The following is a 22,822-nucleotide window of genomic DNA, read 5'->3' as shown; positions in this document are numbered from 1 at the left end:
ATGTTGTTCCATGAGCTTGATGTCCTCTTTAACAAACCTCCAACTTACGCATAGATTCCTGTGACACCTACCAGTCCCGAGTTCACTGCCAAATCCTGAATCAGTGGCAAAGGGTGAAGTTTTTATTTGCCAGTGAGTCCTTCAAGGGTGGTGCCATCTGCTTCCATAGTCCCAAACAAACCACCAGCAGTAATTCAGAATAAAAATGCCCCTAGATGGGATAGTTTTCCTTCAGGAGCTGCAGTGTTACAAAGCACACGGTGTAGGATTCAGCTTCATGTCTAGTCTCTGATAAGGAAGCACTGCCTGGAAGCCATCCAGGTCTCTCTTACATAGGGAGAGTTATGTGTCTTCTCTTGCTGACCAGCCGTCAACAGGAATGTGTTCCTTCTAGCCTCTTGCTCTAAAACTCATAAGGCGAGTGTTGACTTCCATTAATTGAACTGAACAGTTGAATTGGACTTTCTTTCTTCAGCCTGTTGTTTCCTCGCTGTTCAGTGTAGATCACTTTTATCCCCCTTCCACTACAACATCAAGGAATCAGCAAGAAACATGAAAATCCTGAGAGCTGTCAATGTATTTTCTGCATTAGAAACATGTTCTTCTTGATAGTGGGGAAAACAACAACAACAACAACAAAAAAAACCTCTTAGTTTCCAGTACAAAAATTCCTTGTAAATTTAAAATGCACTTTATGTGAATGTTCTCTAACACTAATTTTAAATATTCCATTTGTTTTCTATATTATCTGTGGAAAGGGCTGAGTTAATTCAAGTAAATTCCACATATTTATTCATGGAATAAATGCAAACACAGGAAACATAGCAAATTATTTGCCTATGAGTTCAATTACTACTAGTAGACAAATTTTAGGAGTTTTAATTGCTACCGTAGAAAAGCAGGTGTTTAACTCCCAACAGCTGCTCTGTAGCCATCTGCTGTCACCTTTTTGCCTTGCGCTAGCCAGCACCTGTGAGACTGAAATGAATTGAAAAGTTTTGCTAACTTTCACATGTGAATTACTTCACGTGGAGTACTGGGACTACATTAAATACTTTGGCAAGTTTCCAAAGTCTCCTTCTTTTACTGTTACATGAGTTTATTTAGTAACGAACAGACTTCTTTTTTTAAAAAAATGACTGTCTACACGCTCTATATCTATCTACTGTCTATCACATTGCTTATTTCTCATCTAGAGTCCATTTTGGGGTGAATAAAGGTAAATGTTGATTGTTTACAGTACCCTTTGTCTACACCTTCTGTAACTTCGCAGTTGTGGAAGCCAGACCAGCTGCATTCACACACACAAAGATACGTGAACACATGGTCCAAACGTCTTCATTATTGCTTGTCCATATACATTGCTAATCTGTTTTTCAAGCATGGCATGATGGTTCCTGTCTTTCACACTTTTATTCATCCTTCAGGTCTCCTGTAATGGCTGGAGGTCTATTTGCCGTTAACCGGAAATGGTTTTGGGAGCTGGGAGGATATGATCCAGGATTAGAAATATGGGGAGGAGAGCAGTATGAAATCTCCTTTAAGGTAAGTCATCAAGTCACCTACTACGATACTTTCTTACAGTCTTACACCTCTGGATTTTCATTTCTCATATGCTTTGTGTTCATGATGCTTTCATTCATACTGGCTTTTTTCTTTTAACTAAAATTAGTTTAGTACAATACTACTTTTTTTCTTTAGGAATTTCCGCTAATTTCACAGAGAACTATGCCATAAACATATGGTCCAGAAGCTGTACAAAAATCACACTGAGTGCAGTTCCTTCTCAAAGTCTGGTAGCTTATCACCATCAAAGAATGAAGTTCTACCTGAAATCAAGTCTTCTCCATCTGCTTTCTCTCAGACACTGCATTTGCTTCATGCTGAAACGTTGAGCTCAGCTCAATAAGCAAGAGAGAACTAATCCAGAAAAAAAAAGAAAAATTGCATTATTTTCTGTCCAGATAAACAAGTTTAATCATCTCTGAGGGTAGGCTTCCCTGGAGCCAGCTCAGGGAAATGAGTGGAAGTGAAAAGAGAAAGACATAGGAAGAACAACCTCTTCCAGTAGCAGCGAATCACTACATCAGCTCAGTTGCTATGAGCTGTTATTTACTGGCCAAATTTTCACAATCAGATTATTTTTTAATTGCATTTGAATAATTGCACTGACAAAATATGTGGGGAGCTTTCAAGTGCTCAGGTTATGTACAACCAGCCATGGTATATCCTCCTATCCTCTATTTTGACGTGTATTCAAATCGGTTACATGGCTCTTTCTACATGTAAAATGGGTATTTGCATTAGTTTGATGAGGACTAACATGTCTAATTTTGAAAATTAAGTTTATGTTCCAGTATACTCAAAGACATAAGAACTTTACCTCATGGCCTCTACATACAAAGATTTTCAATGGCTTGATAGAATTTCATGACATAGATGAATTGAGTCAAGCATATTTGGATAAAGCTTGGAACTGAAATTAGAATTCACATTTAGCTTCAGGATCTTTCCAACCTACTTCCAAACTCTGACAGTGTAAAGCTCAGTAAATAAATCTACTGTGTCAGCCATGACTAATATCATGTATCTTGCTGCATCTGAGTTTCAACAGTGATTAAAAAAATAGATCTGAAGCTGTTCTGTTGAACAAAACATACAGCATGACCTGACACTGGATGGCCAGGCTGTCCTTACAGGAGTTATCAAGAACAGCAAAATGGTTTGTATTAACTGTGCCATGCTCATGTTTCTCTTTATCATTTTTATACCACAGCAAAATAAAACAGGAAGACAGGGGAAACCCAATAGCTAGACAGTCTATTTAGAATATATTGATTTATATTCCGTCCATTTAGGCTGTTTCAGAGGCAAAAGTAAGTAGTCACTAGTAGCTGTCACAACAGTCTCTGACAGGTTACCCAAGATTTTATTATCCTATTTCAAATATTCCTTTTATTCGTCATCACAAAGAATATACTTGTAATGCTCTCCAGTCTTTGTATAGAAACCATGGTAACAGCACTGGAAATTGAGATATTAGATTGTCCCAGTGTGCTTTACTCAAGTGATAGATTTTTTTTTTTGGAGGCAGCTGTGTCACACTGGGTCTCATTTCAGTCATTCATCTCATTAGTATATACTGACCTTAGGGTCCCTGTCCTTTCTTACTAGTGTTAAAAGAAGAAAAAAATACTCTTCAGAAATGATTGCCAAATAGGAACAACTTTCTATTGGAAGAATTTAACAGATGTAAGTTTTAAAAAGACAACTGCTGTTTTGTTTGGAATGACAAAAAAATCATGGAATTTTGGAATTTGGAATGAGAAAAATCATGAAGGCGGGAGGGAGAAACAAAAAGAACTGGGTTGTTTTATATCAGAATCACAAATATCAGCTTGGTAAAAGTTTCTGCTTCACAATCTCTACTATAGCTATAGATACAGTCATCTTAAAACTTACTTAAATGAGGACAAGTTAGCCAGACAGTTTAATTTACCATTTTTATTCACCAAACTTGAGGTGTTGGGCTTGCCATCTCTCTGTTGTTCACAAAGTCAATGAAAAAGCCAGACAACCAGCCTGGTTCAGTTTCCTTGGCTGCTTGAGTGGGTCTGAAACTACATCTTACATGTCTAACCAACAGACATTTAGCTGTTCTTGCTCATTTCTTTGAATCTGTTAATTCTTAATATTTTGTAAAAACATGACTGATTTTCACTAAAAAGTTGTAAAAAGCAGCTGATTTTAAATATCTCATAATTGTGGGAAGTTCGTATTTAGAGGACTGTTTCAGGCTGATCTTTAACCTCAGTGACAGACAAGATGTTCCTTTTATGTTCTTCATATATCGTCTTGTTTTTAACTTTGAGATTCAGTTGTACAAAAGCTGCTATATAATGCTACTATATGCTACTATATATGACAATCTAGCTACTATAAACAGAGACCATGCTGATGATACGACCTTCCCAGTGTCAAACTGGGGGTTCTTGTGGCTACTTCAAATACAGTGATGTAATTACAGGAGGATGCATGCCAGGGCGAGAGCTGTCATGTGGTCCCTGAAGTGAAGTAGTGTCTGGTTCATCTTGAACTGGTTGACCTGCTCTGTGAGCTGGAAAGAGGAGATTGTTTCTGGTCCTCTACTTGGCGATGCATTTTAAACCTCACAGATCAACAGACTACTGTAAACTTTCTGCTTAACATTTTAACAGTAGGTCCAGGTACTATAGAACAGACAAGCTGTGGCATGTGTCTCTAATTAGCACCACTAATGTTTTGATGCAAAGGTAAGCTTACAGGTATGGTAAGAAAGACTTTTTATAAATGTGTGTGTCAAATATCGTGTTTATATGTCCACATTCACTGGTGGCAAACATGGGACCATGTTTAAGAAACAGCATATGTTTTATGTTCTCTGGCCAAATTTTATTTAGAGAAGAGTTTCCTATATGTTGGAATGAAACTTCACCCAGCAGAAACGTTTGCACACCAAAGGGAAAAGTTCACTTGATAATCAATATCCTATTAAGAAAAAGCATCTTCTCTACCAAAAGCCTCTGCGTTACTGTGCCAGACATCCACACTCATCTCCACAACTCAAGTTACCGGAGTGTGTGCTACAAGGCAGGTGGGACGCCATGAGTGCAAAGTGTGGGCTTAGAGAGTCAGAGAAATTGGATCTTTCAGGAAAGTATGATGGCTAAATCTGTGCTAGTCTAGACTCAATAAAATAGTTTGTCTGAAGTCCTCTGACTTAAGGAATTATTAGCTGCTTCATCATGAACTTAGTATCAACTACTTTTCTTGCTCACTGTAATCTTCTACTGCACTTGGCAAACCCCAAACATACTGCTTTATGAGTTCAAGATGCTTTATGAGTTCAAGGACTGATTAAAAATTAGATTAGCAGAACAAGTGGTTGCCTGAGGAGTCAGGCAGTAGTTCCTGACAAGAACAGGTCAAACAAATTTAAGAAAGGTACTCAGGCTGGGAAGCTTGGAGAGAAAGTGTCTCTTTTGATGTTTCTCTCTGGCTATTTCACTATATGTGGCCTGTGGTGACAGACACTAGGCTTCAGTGCAGAGCACAGTCCTAACGAAGAGTCTTTTTCTCGAGGGGGAGGTTGCTTTATCTCATTGTACAGGGGCAGAAGGTGGATGCTGTGAGCAAAAATATATATTTGTGTGTGTTTGGGGGGGAAGGTTGTTCGATGGAAGAAGAAAGATACTGAGTCTGCAGTGAATCTAAATTTACTGCAGCATAATTTGATAAGTTTCTCCAAAATACAGTATTCTTTATAACTTTTCTGTGCCATAGCAGAAAAGGAAACTTCCTCAAACTTCAGGCATGGCTATTCCAGGTGCTGAGTTTTCAGAACACAGAGAGACAGGTTAAAAAAAAAAACAAAAACACAACAAACTGCTGCTTAAAAATTTGCTTGACATTTATTTCCTCAACTACAAAAAAACCCAATATATTTCTCTTTTATTCTTTAGTTGCTTGGAAACATTGCTGCAGAGGACAGCAGCAAGCGTAGCACTGGGTGCCATGCTGATCAACTGCTGCTTCCAAATCAGAGCACACGCATTCCATGGATGGTGAGGCAGTCACAACCCAAGTCTCAAAATATGACCTCTTCATTAAATAGTTTCTTAGATTAATTTTTACATAAGAAATAATATGCAGCTTTAAATTTTTTGGCAGCATAACCTTGGGATCCATTTTTTTAATTAAAAAGATGTACGATATCTTGCTGACGATACTGTTCAGCGTGTGCTAGGCTCGTGAAAGCTGGCAAAGCGCTGGAACTGACCTGATTAATAGCGCCTCTTCTCAATAACCAGGGAAGCTGCTGTTTGGGAAATCCTAAATTTAAATCTGTTAAAAAGGCGTAGTTTATGCAGTAATCTCCAAAATACAGAGCAGTGAAAGATACTAATTTCCTGTGTTTGCTGAAGATCCTTTACACTGGGTGTTCCTTAGGCATAGTAAATCATACCTTAACAAAAATGCTAATGGTCCTACTCTAGCTAGTCACTCATATCTAGAGTTGTTTTATCATTATCCATGCCGACACATCTTCCAGATTCTCTTCATTCCTACTTTCCAACACACACCTCCAAGCTCATTAATCCCTTTTTTTAACATCGTTCTTTATCATCGTTATCATCATCATTATTAATTTCCTCCACTGCTGGCAATCTTGACAGGAGATAGAGAGTGATGGAGCACTACCACTTGTCAATGCAGTTCAAATCTATATGAAGAACTGGCAAACATGGAACATTGCCACTTTTCTCAACATTTTAGAGGTGGCAGTGGCAGTTGTTGAAATATCCACAGTCGTCAGTTCCCAGTTTACGTGGTTTGGTTTTAATATCCCTGATAGGAAATCCCACTGCACCACATGTAAACAATTTTACTGTTTGTGAACCCATTGACTGCAGATCTGCAGTCAGTGATCCTATTTTTCAATTTTTACTTGTGATTAACTGAACATTCTCACTACATTGAAAAGTTCACAGGAAAGCATTCTTCTTTCTCCTTTTCTACAACTGGTAAGTCTGGTCTTTTGGCTTACATTTCAGGAAGAGTGACTGAAAAAAATCCCATAAAGATTTTATATTCCTTTTTTCTACAACTTTTTCAGCCCCATTGTGATAATACATTTCTCCTGTTAGTAGTCTACTCTTCTTGGGCAATGCTCAGAGCACTAAGCTGACAGCTTTGCATTGCATATACTTTATACTCCTCTTCCACCAATTTACTGTTTGTTTGGTTTTTCCATCCATTTCAGTGTCTCTCACTATTGTCTGTCTTGTTACTGACTTTCAGCAGCAGTATATTTCTCAATTAGTTTTGAAGGCTGATCCAAAATCCATTCAGTCCCCCCTCAATCTTTTACATAATTTGCTGTATGTTTATGTTCCTGTTGCACAGCAAGGCATCCTCCACTGCTCAAAAATCATGAGTCTCTTACTGCAGTAATTATGATTACAGTGTAGCATATGGATTGGAATCTCATTCTCGCATGCATGGTATTTACATTTTCCAGATAGTCCCTGGGTTGGATCGCTCATAAACTAGATAGATAAGGCAGGGGATAGAAAACCACAAAAGCAAGCAGAATTCAATTTTAAAGACAAAGAAGTGATGTGAAAAGAGGGTGATTCACCCAAAATCCCACCAGAGCTATAGAACAGAGCCAAAAAATGCATCTGTGACATCTAAGCTTCAGTCAGGAACAAAGCCACATAACCACAGCTTGATCTCTTTTAAAGCTTGCGTTAACGCTTGCCGTTTGCTTTCAACCATCCCTATAAAGTGTTTTGCAACATGCTGTTGGAAGGAGCTATATAGAGATAAATTGTGATATAGTATATAGTTGACACATAAACTACTCTTCTTTTGATCTTTCCAAGCTGAAATTACACTGGTTTGGTTTTGTCTTTGGTTTTTTATACCTCAGCTGCAGACCAGATTTGTTGCTTTTGTAAGAAAGAGACATTAGTGATCTTGAGTTTCATTGCTTGCTCCTTAAAGAGAGAGGCTTCGGTGTTGTGATATCATTTCGTCAAACATCCCACACCACCTGAATTCCTTTCGTGATACACTGGAGGTCTGTAATATTTAACACAGAAGTCATTCTCCAATTTCTTGCCTTTAGCGCACCTGACATAAAAATGCACATTTTAAAGACAAAGTTGCCAGAATTGATCTTCCCAGGAAAATATAAAAAGTGCTTCTAAAATCATTCTGAAGCTAAAAGATAAACAAGAACAGCTGCTAAATGACCTTCAAGGCAGCTCAAGATTCATTTCAATTACCCTGCACAGCACACCTCAGGTGCAGCACAGCATTTTCAAGTTTTATATCCATCAAATATAACCCTAACATAAAGTGTTATTTCCTCCCACTTGTTATTGCCTCAGTATATCTGACAGGTTTTTTTCTAATTCTTTTTCTCCTTTTCTTATTTTTTTACTGATATCCTACTGCTTTAGAGGAAATGCAATATATGTCTACTTCAGCTCTCATTGTCTGAGTTAAAGTCATCCTGACTGATATATATATATATATATATATATATATGTGCTTGCTTGTCTTTCAAATTTGTTCTGTGGCTGACCTTCATCCGAGTCAAACTGCTATGCTGTTCACTCTTCAAAGGCTAAGAAGCCTTGATTAATCACTGTAATATCTTGTCTAGCTTCTGAAATAACACCTTTATTCAAAAAACAAGGACAAATAGTAAATATAGGTCTGCATTTTCATTGGTGCACTGGGTTGTTTGAAGACAGCCACAGACAGGAGCCTCCCATTAAAAAAGATACAAGTGATGTAACAGACAAAGTATCGGTAGAAAGGTGAATAACAATATTTTTTTTAACTATGACATTACCCAACTTACTTTAACACTATCATTTTTATTATTTTTAATATGTTTATGGACATGTTTTCCAGTGAATTAGGTGGCATGGGATTAAACAGGTGAGGATTTCAAGATTTTCCTTAAGAACCAAATTTTATGAAATGTTTTTGAAAAGAAAATAATCATAGAATGGTTTGGGTTGGAAGGGACCTCAAAGAAGATCATCTAGTTCCAACCCCACCTGCCATGGGCAGGGACACCTGCCACTAGATCAGCTTGCTCGAAGATCATCCCACCTGGCCTTGAACACTTCCAGGGATGGGGCAGCCACAACTTCTCTGGGCAACCTGTTCCAGTGCCACTCCACCCTCAGAGGGAAGAATTTCTTCCATATATCTAACCCTTAAATCTCCCCTCTTTCAGTTTAAAGCCATTACCCCTTGTCTTATCACTACATACCCTTGTAAAAAGTCCCTCTCCAGCTTTCTTGTAGGCCCCCTTTAGGTACTAGAAGGCTGCTAGAAGGTGTCCTCAGAGCCTTCTCTTCTCCAGGCTGAACAACCCCAACTCTCTCAGCCTGTCTTCACAGGAAAGGTGCTCCAGCCCTCATATAATCTTCGTGGCCCTCCTCTGGACCCACTTCAACAGGTTCATGTCCAAAATAACGATCACGTCTACATGGCAAGACTAGACTGCTCTGAGCACTACTGAGTTATTTTGGCATGGAGGAAGAGCATTCGTTTGAGTCTTCATTTCCAACCCACCAGTAAATTTCCTCCCTGAGAAGGACTGTGCTCACTAGGAGACCAAAGGGGATATCCCCATCACAGAAATAAGTAACAAAATACTCTTGATTCTGTCAACATATGTGCCCCACCTTTGATGGTTTCAAGCCTTCCTTAACCATTTACTCTAGTGCACATAGATTTATCCTGTACTGTGGTGTAGATCCTTGCACATTTCATTGCCAGGTGTTAGCTGGATGCCATGGCTAAAAGTTAAGGGATTGTAAGGGCTAATACACAAATCACCCATAAGAAGCATCTCCCTAAATCATTTTGCAACTCAAGCCTTCGCTCTAAACCCCTTGTTTTCTCCATTCACAGTGTGAAGAGCACAGTCAGTCTCAGGGGCTGAATTCCAGCGTGCCACTTTCAGCAAGTGCTTTAAGTCACACTCAAGCACCGAGTCATCCCATATTGCAGTGTTCAGCATCTGCGTGTGCAGATTACTAAAATTTAGTCCCAAACTCACAGCCACACTGCCAGGACCAGGCAGATATGCCCTCCATAACACAAACAGGCAAGCAGAGAGAAAGAGGCCAAGCTCTTGTCCATTTGCACTATTGTTTTAAATGAATGGAACTAATCATTTTGTTTTCCTGTGATTTCAAAAAGGCAGCAGCTACAGCCAGGTGGTAAGCACGACAAAAGAGAGAGAATGAGAAATGTATGGTAAAAAAGCATAGAGACGCATATTGTTCTCTGCAGGCTTCATGCAGAATGTCAAGTATTTGTGATCACATCATATTTTCCAATACCTTTTTCTAAGAGTCTGGTTACTGCTGTTTTAATTCAGAGCATATCAACTTTTGGAGTAATTCCTTTCTGTATGGAAATTGTTCATGAAACTTTCAGTTGTCTATGTTCTGCTTTGCTTTAGCCTCAGTCACAAACTTATTTCACACCGTTTCACTCCAGAGTGCATCAAATACAGATAAAATTCCTTCACATATGTAGTACATGGACCTAAATTCTCATCCAGATTCATAGAGATGTTTCATCGATCATCTTTATGCATGTCAACATAAAGAGATGTGGAAAGGACAAGCCCTCTCTCTTTCTCAGCTTCGATGTGGTTTTCTTTTAAATTGCGTGGAAAGAGGTTGGGGTTTTTTTTTGTTTTCAGTCTAAGGGCTGAAAGCTGAGGCTACAAATGTCCCTTTCCTGGAATAACAGCCATTCTGTTCTAGTATTTGTGAGGAACAAAAAATTGTTTTGCCAGGATTAGGTAATGATTTTTGTAATACCGATGTTTTCATTCTAAATGAATTTTAAATTCTCACTATGTAATTGGTTTTAGGATACTTAAAGAGTTCTGCTTGGGGATTTTGGGGGTGGTTTTGTTGTTTTCCATTTCCCTGATTTGCAACATCACATTGCTTTTTTTGAAATCAGAAAGTTATGAATGTTGTCAGTATGCTACACAAGTCATCTAATAGCCATGTTGGAGTTTGGTGGCTGGCATTTCTGCGTCAGAGCATAGAAAATCATGCCCATAGGTCTTACTGACATGACTGCCATAGTTCCTCTGACATGGCACACAACCTTGCTCTCAAGTACACTTGGTAAAGCCAAGTCATGCTAGGTGAGTAACTGTGAAAAATACCTTACTTGCTGCCTATCAGGATACAGCTTGATTTTTAGAGCCGTGAAGTAATTGCAACTCCCATCAATGTTGCCTGCATTTTGGTTGCTCAGACCTGAAGCATCAAACCTGTGTGCTCCAGATGGTTCCATCTATTTCAGTATTAAAGTATTAAGGATGAAATGTAGCGGCATGATCTTCCTTCTCTGCCTAACATAAATTTCTTCGGAAGAAAACTGATTTTTGTTCCTTTTTCTTTACAAAATGAAAAGCATCTTAGTATTCGAGCTCCATACTCACTATTCAAAACAGAATACAATCCAGATGTTTCATTAAAAAAGAAAAAAATTACTTCTGTTTGATGGCTTGCATTACTCACACAGCCTTCTTTTGAAATTTTGGTCCTCTATGTTTTAAACAACAGACACAATAATATCTTGGTTGTGTTGCAGGAGGACCATTGGTAAATATTCTAAATATGTCTAATGATTTTATTTTTAACATATTCTGCTTTTGCATGGTGAGATTCCAGGTAGGACAGTTGGCTGTGTTACCTAGTCCCAGCTATGGGCATGCAGAGGTGGCCAGCGCTGTGACTGTGGCAGGGGTCAGTACAGAACAATGTGTTGTTTTCATATGTACATTACATAAAATGCCTTTTTGCCCCATTTATCTCCAAGGAATCATTCTTTCATTTGCTTTCTGTCTCTTTTCCAGGTGTGGATGTGCGGAGGTGGCATGTTTGATGTTCCATGCTCGCGAGTTGGGCATATCTACAGGAAGTACGTTCCATATAAAGTCCCTTCTGGAACCAGCCTAGCACGGGTCAGTAATTGGGTTTTGCTTGTTTTTATTTTCGTTCATCATCAGTCTCTTCATTTCCTGTGAACTAGTTTCCAGTAAACCATTAAAATGGAAAATGAATGTTTCTTTATTTTTCTGAAATGAGATGTGCAATTGCTGCAGCTATGCTGCCTTCCAGAGATAAGATTGCCAAGAATGAAATGGAAGCCTAAAAATACAAGGCTGGACGTCTCAGCACAGAAGTGCGTTTCATGCCGATTCAAAAGAACCGAGGAATAACCTAAAGCTCACCGTTCTCGAATTGCACAGTGTTGTCAGTCATAGTTTTTACAATCAGGACCAATTTGCATGCACGTTTTCTTATCAGTCAGCAGAACGGGCAGAATCTCACCAAAGGAACATTTTCTGAGGCAAAAGAACAGAGTAACAATGACTTGAGCGACTGTCTAATTATTGTGTAAAACCTGGTTGTGGAATACAGCCAGCTTGGAGCCGTGTGAGTGAGAAATTACAAGACCTCTAGACATTTCTCAAAGACTACTGAGCACATCAGTATCCATGAGGGGCATTTTGCTTAAGAGAAAATGTTCTGTAACTTTCTGGAGATGTTAGCGGGGTGTCAAAAGATGGGAGACAAAGGGCACAGATCTAGCTTCCAGGCAGATACTAGTATTTATTCATGCTTGAGTTTAATCTTTTCTGGTTTAGAGGATTTATTTTTTAATAAAATGGCATTAATATTAAAGTCTGCATATTGCCATAGGGTAATATTTTATGAATCATATTTTTCGTTAATAATGAAAATATGGTATGAATGAAAGAATAGATTTCTTGCTTTAAGGGAGAGATATTCCTGGTTTCAGCACCACGGGAGAAGGCTTGCCATAATAACTGCAGCAGAGGAAAGAGGCTGCCTGTGCTGCCTGCCTGACAGCTGGCTAGACAGAGAGAAGGATTTGCCTTAAAAGAGCACCTGTGCAGACAGTGCGACACACAATACAGTAATGAGATTAGTGGTGGTGATGAAAACTGCATTGTCTAAATTGAGAGACGAAAATCTTCCCCCAATATAGCTTTTTGTAGTATCAGAGTTTCCCCATCCAGACTTTTGCGCTGGCAGAAATAAGCTGCTTCATTTATGATATCCCCTGCAAAAAATCACACACAACTTGAAATAAGAAATCCAGACCTCAGTGTCTGTTTTCCTCTATTTCAGCACAAAGTATCTCATTAGAGAATATGCTGTCTTGTGCATTACCTGTAGGAGCAAAATACAATCATTTCTATTTGTACTATTAGCATCTCATACAGTTTGACACTTAACTAGCTTTCATGGAGGCACTGTGAGTGGTTAGAGCCATCAGGTTGCCCTGCACTGTTTATTCTAGCTTGATTTCAATAAATCACTTGTGAAATATTAAAAAGAAAAAATCTCAGTTATAAAAAGGAAATTTCTGCCCATGCACAGGCTTGCCTGCCCTATATCTTGTGGGAAAAGATCTAGTTTGCTGATAGGGTGGGTCTTATCCTTCCCATTCAAATAATGGGTAGTTTCTTCTGTGTCGTGGTGGTCCAGAACATGATGCTTAGGTAAATTTCTGGCATATATTTATCACTGAAAGAAAATTTGAGTTCTCAAGTTCCCAGCTTCTTACCAGTACAATACTCTAAACCAAAACATTGCTGTTGGGATACATTGCATCAAGGCTGCCAAGAGCACAAGATCTTCTGCACATTTTAGCGTTTGGGGCCATCTCAATAACGATCCAAGGAAGAGAATTTGGTCCCTGACCCATCAAATTGTGCATACTTTTAAGCCTAAAAATACTCTCTTTCATCCAAGCCTGAAAAGGAAAAGCAAGGACATATTTATCTTCAGTATGTCATTTGCTTTGATGCAGGCTACTTGTGATTCCAAATAAACTGCCCCAAATGGAACTGTTAGCCCAAATAATACTAGAGGAGTATGCACAGAAGTGGCCTGGATATTTCAGCTATCTTTGCATTATCTTCCAGACATTATATTATATCCTCCAAAGATTATAGTCTACCTCCTATGAGTGTTTTATCTAAAACTTCCCTCTAGTTCAAGAATAGATTGAATAACATACTCAAGAATATCTGGAAGTATTATGCCTGCTACCAAAAGCAATACTTTTCACTACTAAGTAGTTTCCACAAAGTTTTTTCCTAAATACTTTTCCATCTTCTGCGATGTAAAGGAGGATGCTGGAGATGACGTTCACAAGGGAATAAGCCCTAGGAAGCCCAACTGTGATTGTACGAATGGTTGCAAGACCCCTTTCATTAATCAAGGATAGAATTTCCCCTTGTGCAGATACTGTGTTAAAGAATGACAGATTTTCCCGTCCTATCCCACAGCAGTAGCACAAAGGATATGGAGACTGAAGTTAGGAAGAGGACAGACTTCTAGACAAACTCAGGTGTAGCCCAAATCATGCCATGAGTTTCCTTTCAAGCTGTTTCAGCTTATGTTTGCCCTTAACAAATAATGCTTGAAGTGAACGTTTTACTTTCCCTTGGGGTTTCACCTCTCTATATCTTTTAGCAGCAAGTTTCAACACACAGTTTCAGCTGGCTACAGAATGCCTGACCAATCTAGATGTCTTTTTTAAAGAGATGTGACCTGGCGTGAGGATCACATGTACTTTATTAAATGAGAGACTTGTCAAAAACCCTGTTCTGCCTCTCCGCCACTAAATAACCGTTAGCGTACCACACACAGTAGTATGGATCGTTACTTCAATTTTCTATGTCCTTCTTATCACATTTCTTACCTTCTCATTTGTCACTCAAGACCTGCAAGGCCTATGCGTATTTTTTGCTGACACATACTCCATAAACTGAAAAGCATCCACATACAAAATGCTCTGTCAGTAAAACTGTTTGGTGGTACAGAACAAAATTAAAGCAAGCTGTAAACGTGTAGTAGATTTATAAACCAGACTGTGACAACAAAATTCAGATTAAAAAGCTGAATATTTTTGTCTGGAGTTGTCTTGAGATGTTGCTGCTTGCCAAATGCAGCCAGTGTCCAATTTACAGGTAATCACACATAAGGCAAGATTAATGGGCATGCAGATGTCAGCACTGATTCTACGTTATAATATAGAAGCACCACATAATTATTCATTCATTCCAAACTCTCAGCCTTTAATAATGAGTTAATAACTAACAATAAAATAATAATAACTGATATTATAATAATTAATAATGAAATAATAATAATTAATTAATGACTAATAATTAATTTTGCCTATTTGTTTTAGGTAAAACATAAAGAGAAAGTGAATCCCCAGATCTTAAACGTCTATATAAGATGTTGCCCTGTTAAAAACTTCTGACTTGTTTTACTAGATTATTTTAGTTGCTTTGTGGTATCCTTGACTGTTGCTTCATTTTTAATAATTCTAGCTAAGCCATTTTCTTTTAGCCAGTTACCTGTGAAATCAGATTTTGAGATATTATTAGCAATTTATTGTAGGTGTATCCCGGTTTATTATTTATTTTAGTTTTCTATTTGTGGGGGATTTTTTTTCTATTCATTATTCTATGAAAGCCATGAGAAATTTATCAATAAAATCTCGCTGTTCCATGGGATATGCAGGATGAACTCCGAATTACAAAATATATCTACAGAAATTTTTTTCATTTGCAGGTATTTTACACAGCATTTTAGCATTAACTTCAGAACATTAGAGCGTTAGGCCTTTCTGAAGGGAAGGGCAATCCCACTGAAGTTCAAGTTTGGATGCTAACCCAGCAGCGTGAATCCTAACCTTAAGTTGAATTCCTCCCTGCACACCAGGACGCAGGATCCCAGAGCCCAGTGATCCTCTGACCCAGCAGGCACAAGCACGATGACATTTGCCTCATTATACAGTGTTGCTGAATTGGAACTTGCACTAGTTTGCGTTCAGGAATTCAGCTGATAAAGGTGGGTTCAGATCCCCACCTGAACCATTTGCTCAGCCTTTTTGTGTGGCTTCTGAAGGGATCTTTAAAGAACATTTCTGTAGCTGTACCATCTAGTGCTGTGACCACGTTTGCTTCTTTGACAGAGCTTCCTTTAATATTACAAACTTTTTTTTATTTTCTTCCAGCTGCAAGTAATGTTTGGAGTTTTCTTAAAGCAGCCCATGAACGTTTTCTTTTCGGTTTCCAGGCAAGTTAAAGAACCGAAGAGAATCAGTTAGGTGACGGCTGTGTTTTCTTACGCCTGGAGCGCGAACCGATAGGTGTGGCATGCTGCTAAGGGAGCACCGCTGGCACATCTGCTATCACCTCTTTAGCTCAAGACTGTAGCACAAAGTCAGTTATGATTCAGCAGTCACAGTAAGCAGCTGAAATAATCAGCTTCGAATAAGCAAATTATTTAGGAATCAAGCAACAGTTACCTTCTTGCAACAGCATGGTTATAATATATGATAATGATGATGATGATACAACACAAGATTTAAGTTTCTGTTCTAACATTTTTTTGTATAACAGATTTCTAAATTCATCATTAAAATTAATTAAACCAAGATCTCAAACAGCACTTATCAAAGAAAAACTTCAAATTATTATCTTCTAATCCTTGGATCCAAGAAAGTCAAAGTAACTTTTTTAAATGCTAATTTTTTTATATTTTCTCCCATCCGAATAGAAGTTTTGCTCTTAAGATAATAAATGCAACAGAACAGGCAGCTTAGCTTTGAAATACAAAGATGATGGAGAGCTAGATGTTTCTGGACAATAAGGCCAAAGTAGTGGCAACTACCTTCTGGGATTCGCAATAGACCAGCACTGGGACCCAAGTTACGTCCCAGTATATTTGGAATCAAACCCCTGAACTCTCTTCCAGGCTTAGCTGCAGAGGTAGGCTATGGTCTATACGTGCCCACATAGAACAAGTCTGTAAAGCCAGCAGGGCAGTAATCTACAAATTTGTGGGGATGTTGCTACCCTGTCACTGCTTTCCGCAGCTTCCCTGCAGCCACCCCGCAGGGACCCGCTGCTGCAGATCTGGGGGCAGGCAGAATCCTCACCAGGACCCTGCCCATCCCTGCCCCCCAAGCCCCGCAGGCTGGCCTCAGGTGAGCCACAGAGCAGAGACGAGGCCTTTAGTCAGTGGGCTGGGGTTTGGGGCTTTTTTTTTCACTTTTTTCCAATGTGTAGATCTTAAATTTATTTTGCAGTGGAGATGCAAACTTTTATAGAGAGAATGAAATCCTGGCTGTTTTCAGATGACTTCTGTGGAATTTCAGTTCCAGATATTTGCAAGCTACAGGCTAAGAATAAATAGTCTCTTGCTTCTCTGCCAACTGTGCTAACTCTCACAAGAGTTATTTATATACACTGCCAGCTTTGTCACCTAGTTAGCATACTGCCTTCCACGGAGAAGCATTTCTTTTACGCCTGCAGATATCTTTTTATTTGGTTGGAGTTTTTTACACAAATACAAACCACTGCTGGGATGAAATACAGGTTTTAAACACAGTTAAGTGTAAAGGACCAAAATAAGATACCCAAGAGGGGGAAAGATTCACAAATACTAGCACTGCCTAAGTTACAAGGGAGTTAGGCAAGAAAAGGGGGAAAGGGATGAAATCCCCCATTTAGACTTAACTGATGGGGACAGCTTAGATATTGAGACCTGAACATCACAAAGCTGTAATTAGTGTCTAGAAAATGTTTTGTCGTGCTTTCACTGTAGAGGTACACAGAAATGAGAAATAGTTTTGTTCTGACACTGATGGAAAGACCTTTGCGTGAAAGGGAGGGTACCATTTTTCTCCCTCTGAGTGTTTTGGAGTTTTGTACCTTGCTGCCTGTATCATATTAATCTATACTTGTTGGATGGGCTCCTCCAGTCATGCTTTGTTCTCCTCCTCCATGATGATTTATTGTGATGTTATGCTAACCATATTCTAGAGGAACATAAAGTATAGTTGTCTTGGCTGTATGGATCTCAATACACTCTTGAAATAATTTTACATAAAACAAGCTGTATATTATATTATTTCCAGCTAAATGAAATACAGCTGCTTCCAGAAGTAAATAGGGCACCCATTTTGAAGTAGCAACAGCACTGTGCTTCACAAAAAAAAAACAAACACATAGAAATTAGGAAGATGATGTAAGTGGAGTGAAAATAACCCCACTGGAATTTTACTGGGAAGGAAAAGAGGTAAAGAGGTTAATATATCAGTAGTTGCAGAGACTGGTTTGTTATTTTTAGCAAATAAACAGTTGTAACCGCTCTTATATTTCACAACTGAAATACAGTCAGGCCTCAGAGGTGCTGTGGTGATTCATATTTGATTGGTGTAATTTAACATGGTTTTGATGTCTTGGATGATGAGATAAATAACAATCAAGACAAATCAGACCACTCCAGCTGCTGACATCCAGCTTCCTGGAACACGTTCACATTAAATACAGGACAACAGTAACTCATTACAGGACCAAACATACCTGTAGTAGTTTAATATTGGCAAAAGTAAAGTCTGTGGATTGGGGTCAGGGTTGGTTTCATGTGAAGAGCGAGATAGGCACCAAAGCAGAAAAAACAAGTAACTCTGGTGAAATGAAACATATAATAAAACCATTGTGCTGCATTAGTGCCACCAAATAACAAAAATCTACTTTAGAACATCTGGAGCCCCTCTACTCTGCTCTCATGAGACCCCACCTGGAATACTGTGTTCAGCTCTGGAGTCCCCAGCTCAAGAAGGACATGGAGCTGCTGGAGCAGGTCCAGAGGAGGGCCACAAAGATGATCCGAGGGCTGGAACACCTCTGCTGTGAAGACAGGCTGAGACAGTTGGGGCTGTTCAGCCTGGAGAAGAGAAGGCTCCGGGGTGATCTTATAGCAGCTTTCCAGTACCTAAAGGGGGCCTACAGGAAAGCTGGAGAGGGACTTTTTACAAGGGCATGTAGTGATAGGACAAGGGGCAATGGCTTTAAACTGAAAGAGGGGAGATTTAGATTAGGTATAAGGAAGAAACTTTTCACTCAGACGGCGGTGAAGCACTGGAACAGGTTGTCCAGAGAAGTTGTAGATGCCCCATCCCTGGAAGTGTTCAAGGCCAGGTTGAATGAGGCTTTGGGCAACCTGGTGTAGTGGAGGGTTTCCCTGCCCATGGCAGGGGGGTTGGAACTAGATGATCTTTAAGGTCCCTTCCAACCCTAACCATTCTATGATTCTATGGAGAAACTGAAAACAGAAATTACATTTTTATATTAGTTTAACTGCGGCATCTAGAAGGTCAGCTGGAAAAGATGCAACTGGAGGATGGACTTGTGCAGGCTCCCAGTGTGGAATGGCGTACGGCTAGGTAGCTCTTTTGTCAGTGCTCTCATTGCAAGCCAGCACACCAGCCACAGTTGCAAAATGTGAAACTACCCTTCTTATATTAGGAACTAATCTATTTAAACCTTGCTTAGAGGGAATATTTATGAATCTGTCCTTTGACTTGTCCCTGCCTCACTCCACTTTTCTGTTCTCATGGCCAGCGTCTACTTTCTTCTTACTGGGTTTATCTGAGTAATATCCCATCTCTTGAAAATGACAGATTGTCTTGCACACTTAAAAAGAATGGACAGTCATTTGATCAGAGAGATATATCTTCCCCACTCACTGAAGAAAGTGAAAGGGACAAAATGGTCCATGAAAAATTTCTTTTTTTTTTCAAGTGGAGAAGTCCTCGTTTATCTCTGTCTTTCTCCAGTCAAGTTGATTTAAACTCTTTTATTGAAGTCCAGATATCGGTGACATTGTAACTTACTGTCTTGTAGACTACTGCAGAGTGAAAATACAAAACAAATTCACAGTTTTAAATGTGTGAGTTCGTACAAGCTTAATGAAAACTTGTCTAAATGTAAGTCCGATGGTAAAGGGTTTACCAGAGAGTAAAATTGTAACCGCGACACAAAACTTCATTATATCAGGAATGCATACATGGCAACTAATGACAGCTGATGAGTCGATCTTGCTGTGGTTGCCATCACTTTTGTATGCATCTCACAGCTTCTTGGTGACAGCTGTCACAACCTTACATATAGAAATACGCATCTACTGAAATACCATTGAGTCTTATTTATTCTCATACAGAAATTTTTCACTGAAAATGACAAGAGAGAGAACAAATTATCATTGGTCTGTCATGGATAAGTCCTGAGAAACTCCTGATGTCCATCTAGAGTCTCTGTGACTTCCTTATATTCCTTCAATTCATCTAACTGATTAATATGGAATTGATCTTTGTTTAATTTTTATTTTTCCTTTTTTTCTCTTAAAAGACCAGCGTAACCAGTCTGGACATCTGTAACTTTGCAATGAATTTGACAACCAAGCTAAGCTACAGCAGTTTTCAGCTGTAGACGGATGTTTCATTTTTCCATTCCTTATACATTTAGATGAGGTGTTCAGACTGGAGTAGAAGCCAAACAAGTGTGACCACAAAGATATCTCAAAACTGTTTCTTCTTCTTGATAAAGCTATTTGATGCTGAGAAACTGGCATTTAAAGAAATTTTCTTTAGAAGATTATGCAAAGAGTAACAGAGACAGAAATCAAGAAGATTCAGATCTAACTCTTATTTTGTTTGTTCTAAATTCTTTGTAGATTATCTTCACTGTGAGACTGGAGTGCTTAAATGATGCTGTAAGACATTCACAAAATGCCACCTAATCTGGGAGGCTCTTAAACTCCTTTGACTTGTAAATTCTGCAGCAGTATATGCTCACACACGCATGGTAAAGTCCTAATGAAGTCGAACTGCTTAGCACCTATTTTACAGCTCGACTGTGTTAAAATTTGGCAGCTATTCATAACCATTCCCACCATAACTAGTGAGGCTTAACATGTTGGCTGCTCAGATTGTGCCTTGCCTCGCCTAAGACTCAGGCAGGGAGGAAGCGGCCGTTCTTTCTCCACCATGTCAGACGTTCACCCGGATTGTGGGAAGGGCAGCTCTGGAGACTCGTAAAGGACTTGCAATCCCATCCTTACCTTACAGTAAGTCACTTGATCGGAAGGCCTCACAGCGTTCAGAGATGAGCGCTCGCATTTCGGTTTTGCACCTTTACCTTTCTCTTGTGATAAGGTGAATAAAAGACCAGCAGCTCACTGGCATAATTTTCAGAGAAGACATGTTCCTGGGAGGTTCTTTGCCTAGGGCAACTTTTCATGCTGTTAGACAGCCATAGAACAGGGATCTTCAGCTTACAAGAGCTCACTCTTCCCATCTTGGACAGACTGTATTTTTGCTCCAGGAACATGCTAAGTTAGCATGTTCTAAACAGGAACGTAAATTATGTTTGCCTTTTTTGTGCAAGGTTGCACCAGATTAGCTTTCAGGACCTGACTGCATTCAATTCAAGTACGAGGATTAACCATAGTTCGAAGTTTTACTCCTAGTCTGTACACGTTTGCATTAAAAGGAAGCGTGGTGATTATTGAGCTTCCATAGCAATAATAAGGATAAGAAACCCACGCTAACTGAAGTCAACAAACCTCTTTAAAACTAAAGTGTTTGGATGCTGAGTGCTTGCTTCCTGGTAACTGGCAACTTCAGGGCAAGCTTCCCACTACTCCAGGACACAAGGGTTCCTTGCAGTCATGTTCATAAACAGTCTCAAGATTTAGAGCTGGCAAATCAAGAGTTTTATTTTTTTTCAAAACCTATTGAAATTCAAAGGACTGCCTCATATGGGTTCAGCTTATGATAGCAATGTGTAAACATGCTCAGGGTAATATATAGGCTCATTACAGGATCTGGCAAGATTTGGGAAGATTTTTAGGATACTGTGGAGAGAATGGTCTTGGAAGAACTGGAAACAAAGTTTTAAATAGATTGCTCTAAAGTGTCTTACCTGCTACTTGGGGAATAGTGGGTAGAACTGTACTTTTTTTATGCAATATTTTGGTGGGTTTATGCACCCACACACACACACACAAAACCCAGTGATAAAGGACTCATTGGAATCACAGAATCACACAGAATCACAGAATGTTAGGGATTGGAGGGGACCTCAAAGGATCATCTAGTCCAATCCCCCTGCCGGAGCAGGACCACCTAGATTAGATCACACAAGAACGCGTCCAGCTGGGTTTTGAACATCTCCAGAGAAGGAGACTCCACAACCTCTCTGGGCAGCCTGTTCCAGTGTTCTGTTACCCTTACTGGGAAGAAGTTCTTCCTCATGTTTAAGCGGAACGTCCTATGTTCCAGCTTATATCCATTTCCCCTTGTCCTATCATTGGATGCCACTGAGAAGAGCCTGGCTCCATCCTCATGACAGTCACCCTTTCCATATTTATAAACATTAATGAAGTCTCCCCTCAGTCTCCTCTTCTCCAAGCTAAAGAGACCCAGCTCCCTCATCCTTTCCTCATAAGGGAGATGCTCCACTCCCTTCATCATCCTTGTGGCCCTGTGCTGGACTCTCTCAAGCAGTTCCTTGTCCTTCTTGAACAGAGGGGCCCAAAACTGGACACAATATTCCAGATGCGGCCTCACCAGGGCAGAGTAGAGGGGGAGGAGAACCTGTCTCGACCTACTAACCACACCCCTTCTAATACACCCCAGGATGCCATTGGCCTTCTTGGCCACAAGGGCACATTGCTGGCTCATGGTCATCCTGCTGTCCACCAGGACCCCCAGGTCCCTTTCCCGTGTGCTGCTCCCCAACAGTTCAGTCCCCAACTTGTACTGGTACATGGGGTTATTCTTACCCAGATGCAAGACTCTACACTTGCCCTTGTCATATTTCATTAAATTTCTCCCTGCCCAACTCTCCAGCCTGTCCCAGTCTCTCTGAATGGCAGCACAATCTTCAGGTGTGTCAGCCACTCCTCCCAGTTTAGTGTCATCAGCAAACTTGCTGACCGTGCACTCTATCCCCTCATCCAAGTCATTGATGAATATGTTGAACAATACTGGTCCCAGTACCGACCCTTGAGGGACTCCACTGGATACAGGCCTCCAACTGGACTCTGTCCCATTGACCACTACTCTCTGGCTTCTATCCTTCAGCCAGTTCACAATCCACCTCACTATCTGATCATCCAGACCACACTTCCTCAGTTTAGCTGTGAGGATGCTGTGGGAGACTGTGTCAAATGCTTTACTGAAGTCAAGCTAGACCACATCCACTGCTCTACCATCATCCACCCACTGGGTGATGTCCTCTTAAAAGGCTATCAGGTTTGTCAAGCACGACTTCCCCTTAGTGAAGCCATGTTGACTGCCCCTGATGACCCTC

General features: G+C 39.8%; 1 protein-coding gene across 1 annotated transcript in view; it reads left to right on the top strand.

Annotated features, from left to right (window-relative positions):
* GALNTL6 (polypeptide N-acetylgalactosaminyltransferase like 6) overlaps positions 1-22,822 on the top strand; it is a 510,232-nt gene that overhangs the window by 456,496 nt on the left and 30,914 nt on the right. The window contains exons 7-8 of the mRNA XM_086611935.1: positions 1,428-1,545; positions 11,462-11,569. Of these exons, the coding sequence (XP_086468061.1) occupies positions 1,428-1,545; positions 11,462-11,569 (226 nt within the window). The remainder of the gene's footprint in view (positions 1-1,427; positions 1,546-11,461; positions 11,570-22,822) is intronic.

Source organism: Tauraco erythrolophus, chromosome 5, assembly GCF_009769465.1.
Source record: "Tauraco erythrolophus isolate bTauEry1 chromosome 5, bTauEry1.pri, whole genome shotgun sequence".
Taxonomy (NCBI): Eukaryota; Metazoa; Chordata; class Aves; order Musophagiformes; family Musophagidae; genus Tauraco; species Tauraco erythrolophus.
Note: the sequence above shows the minus strand (reverse complement) of the source record. Positions and strands in the feature narration are given on the sequence as shown.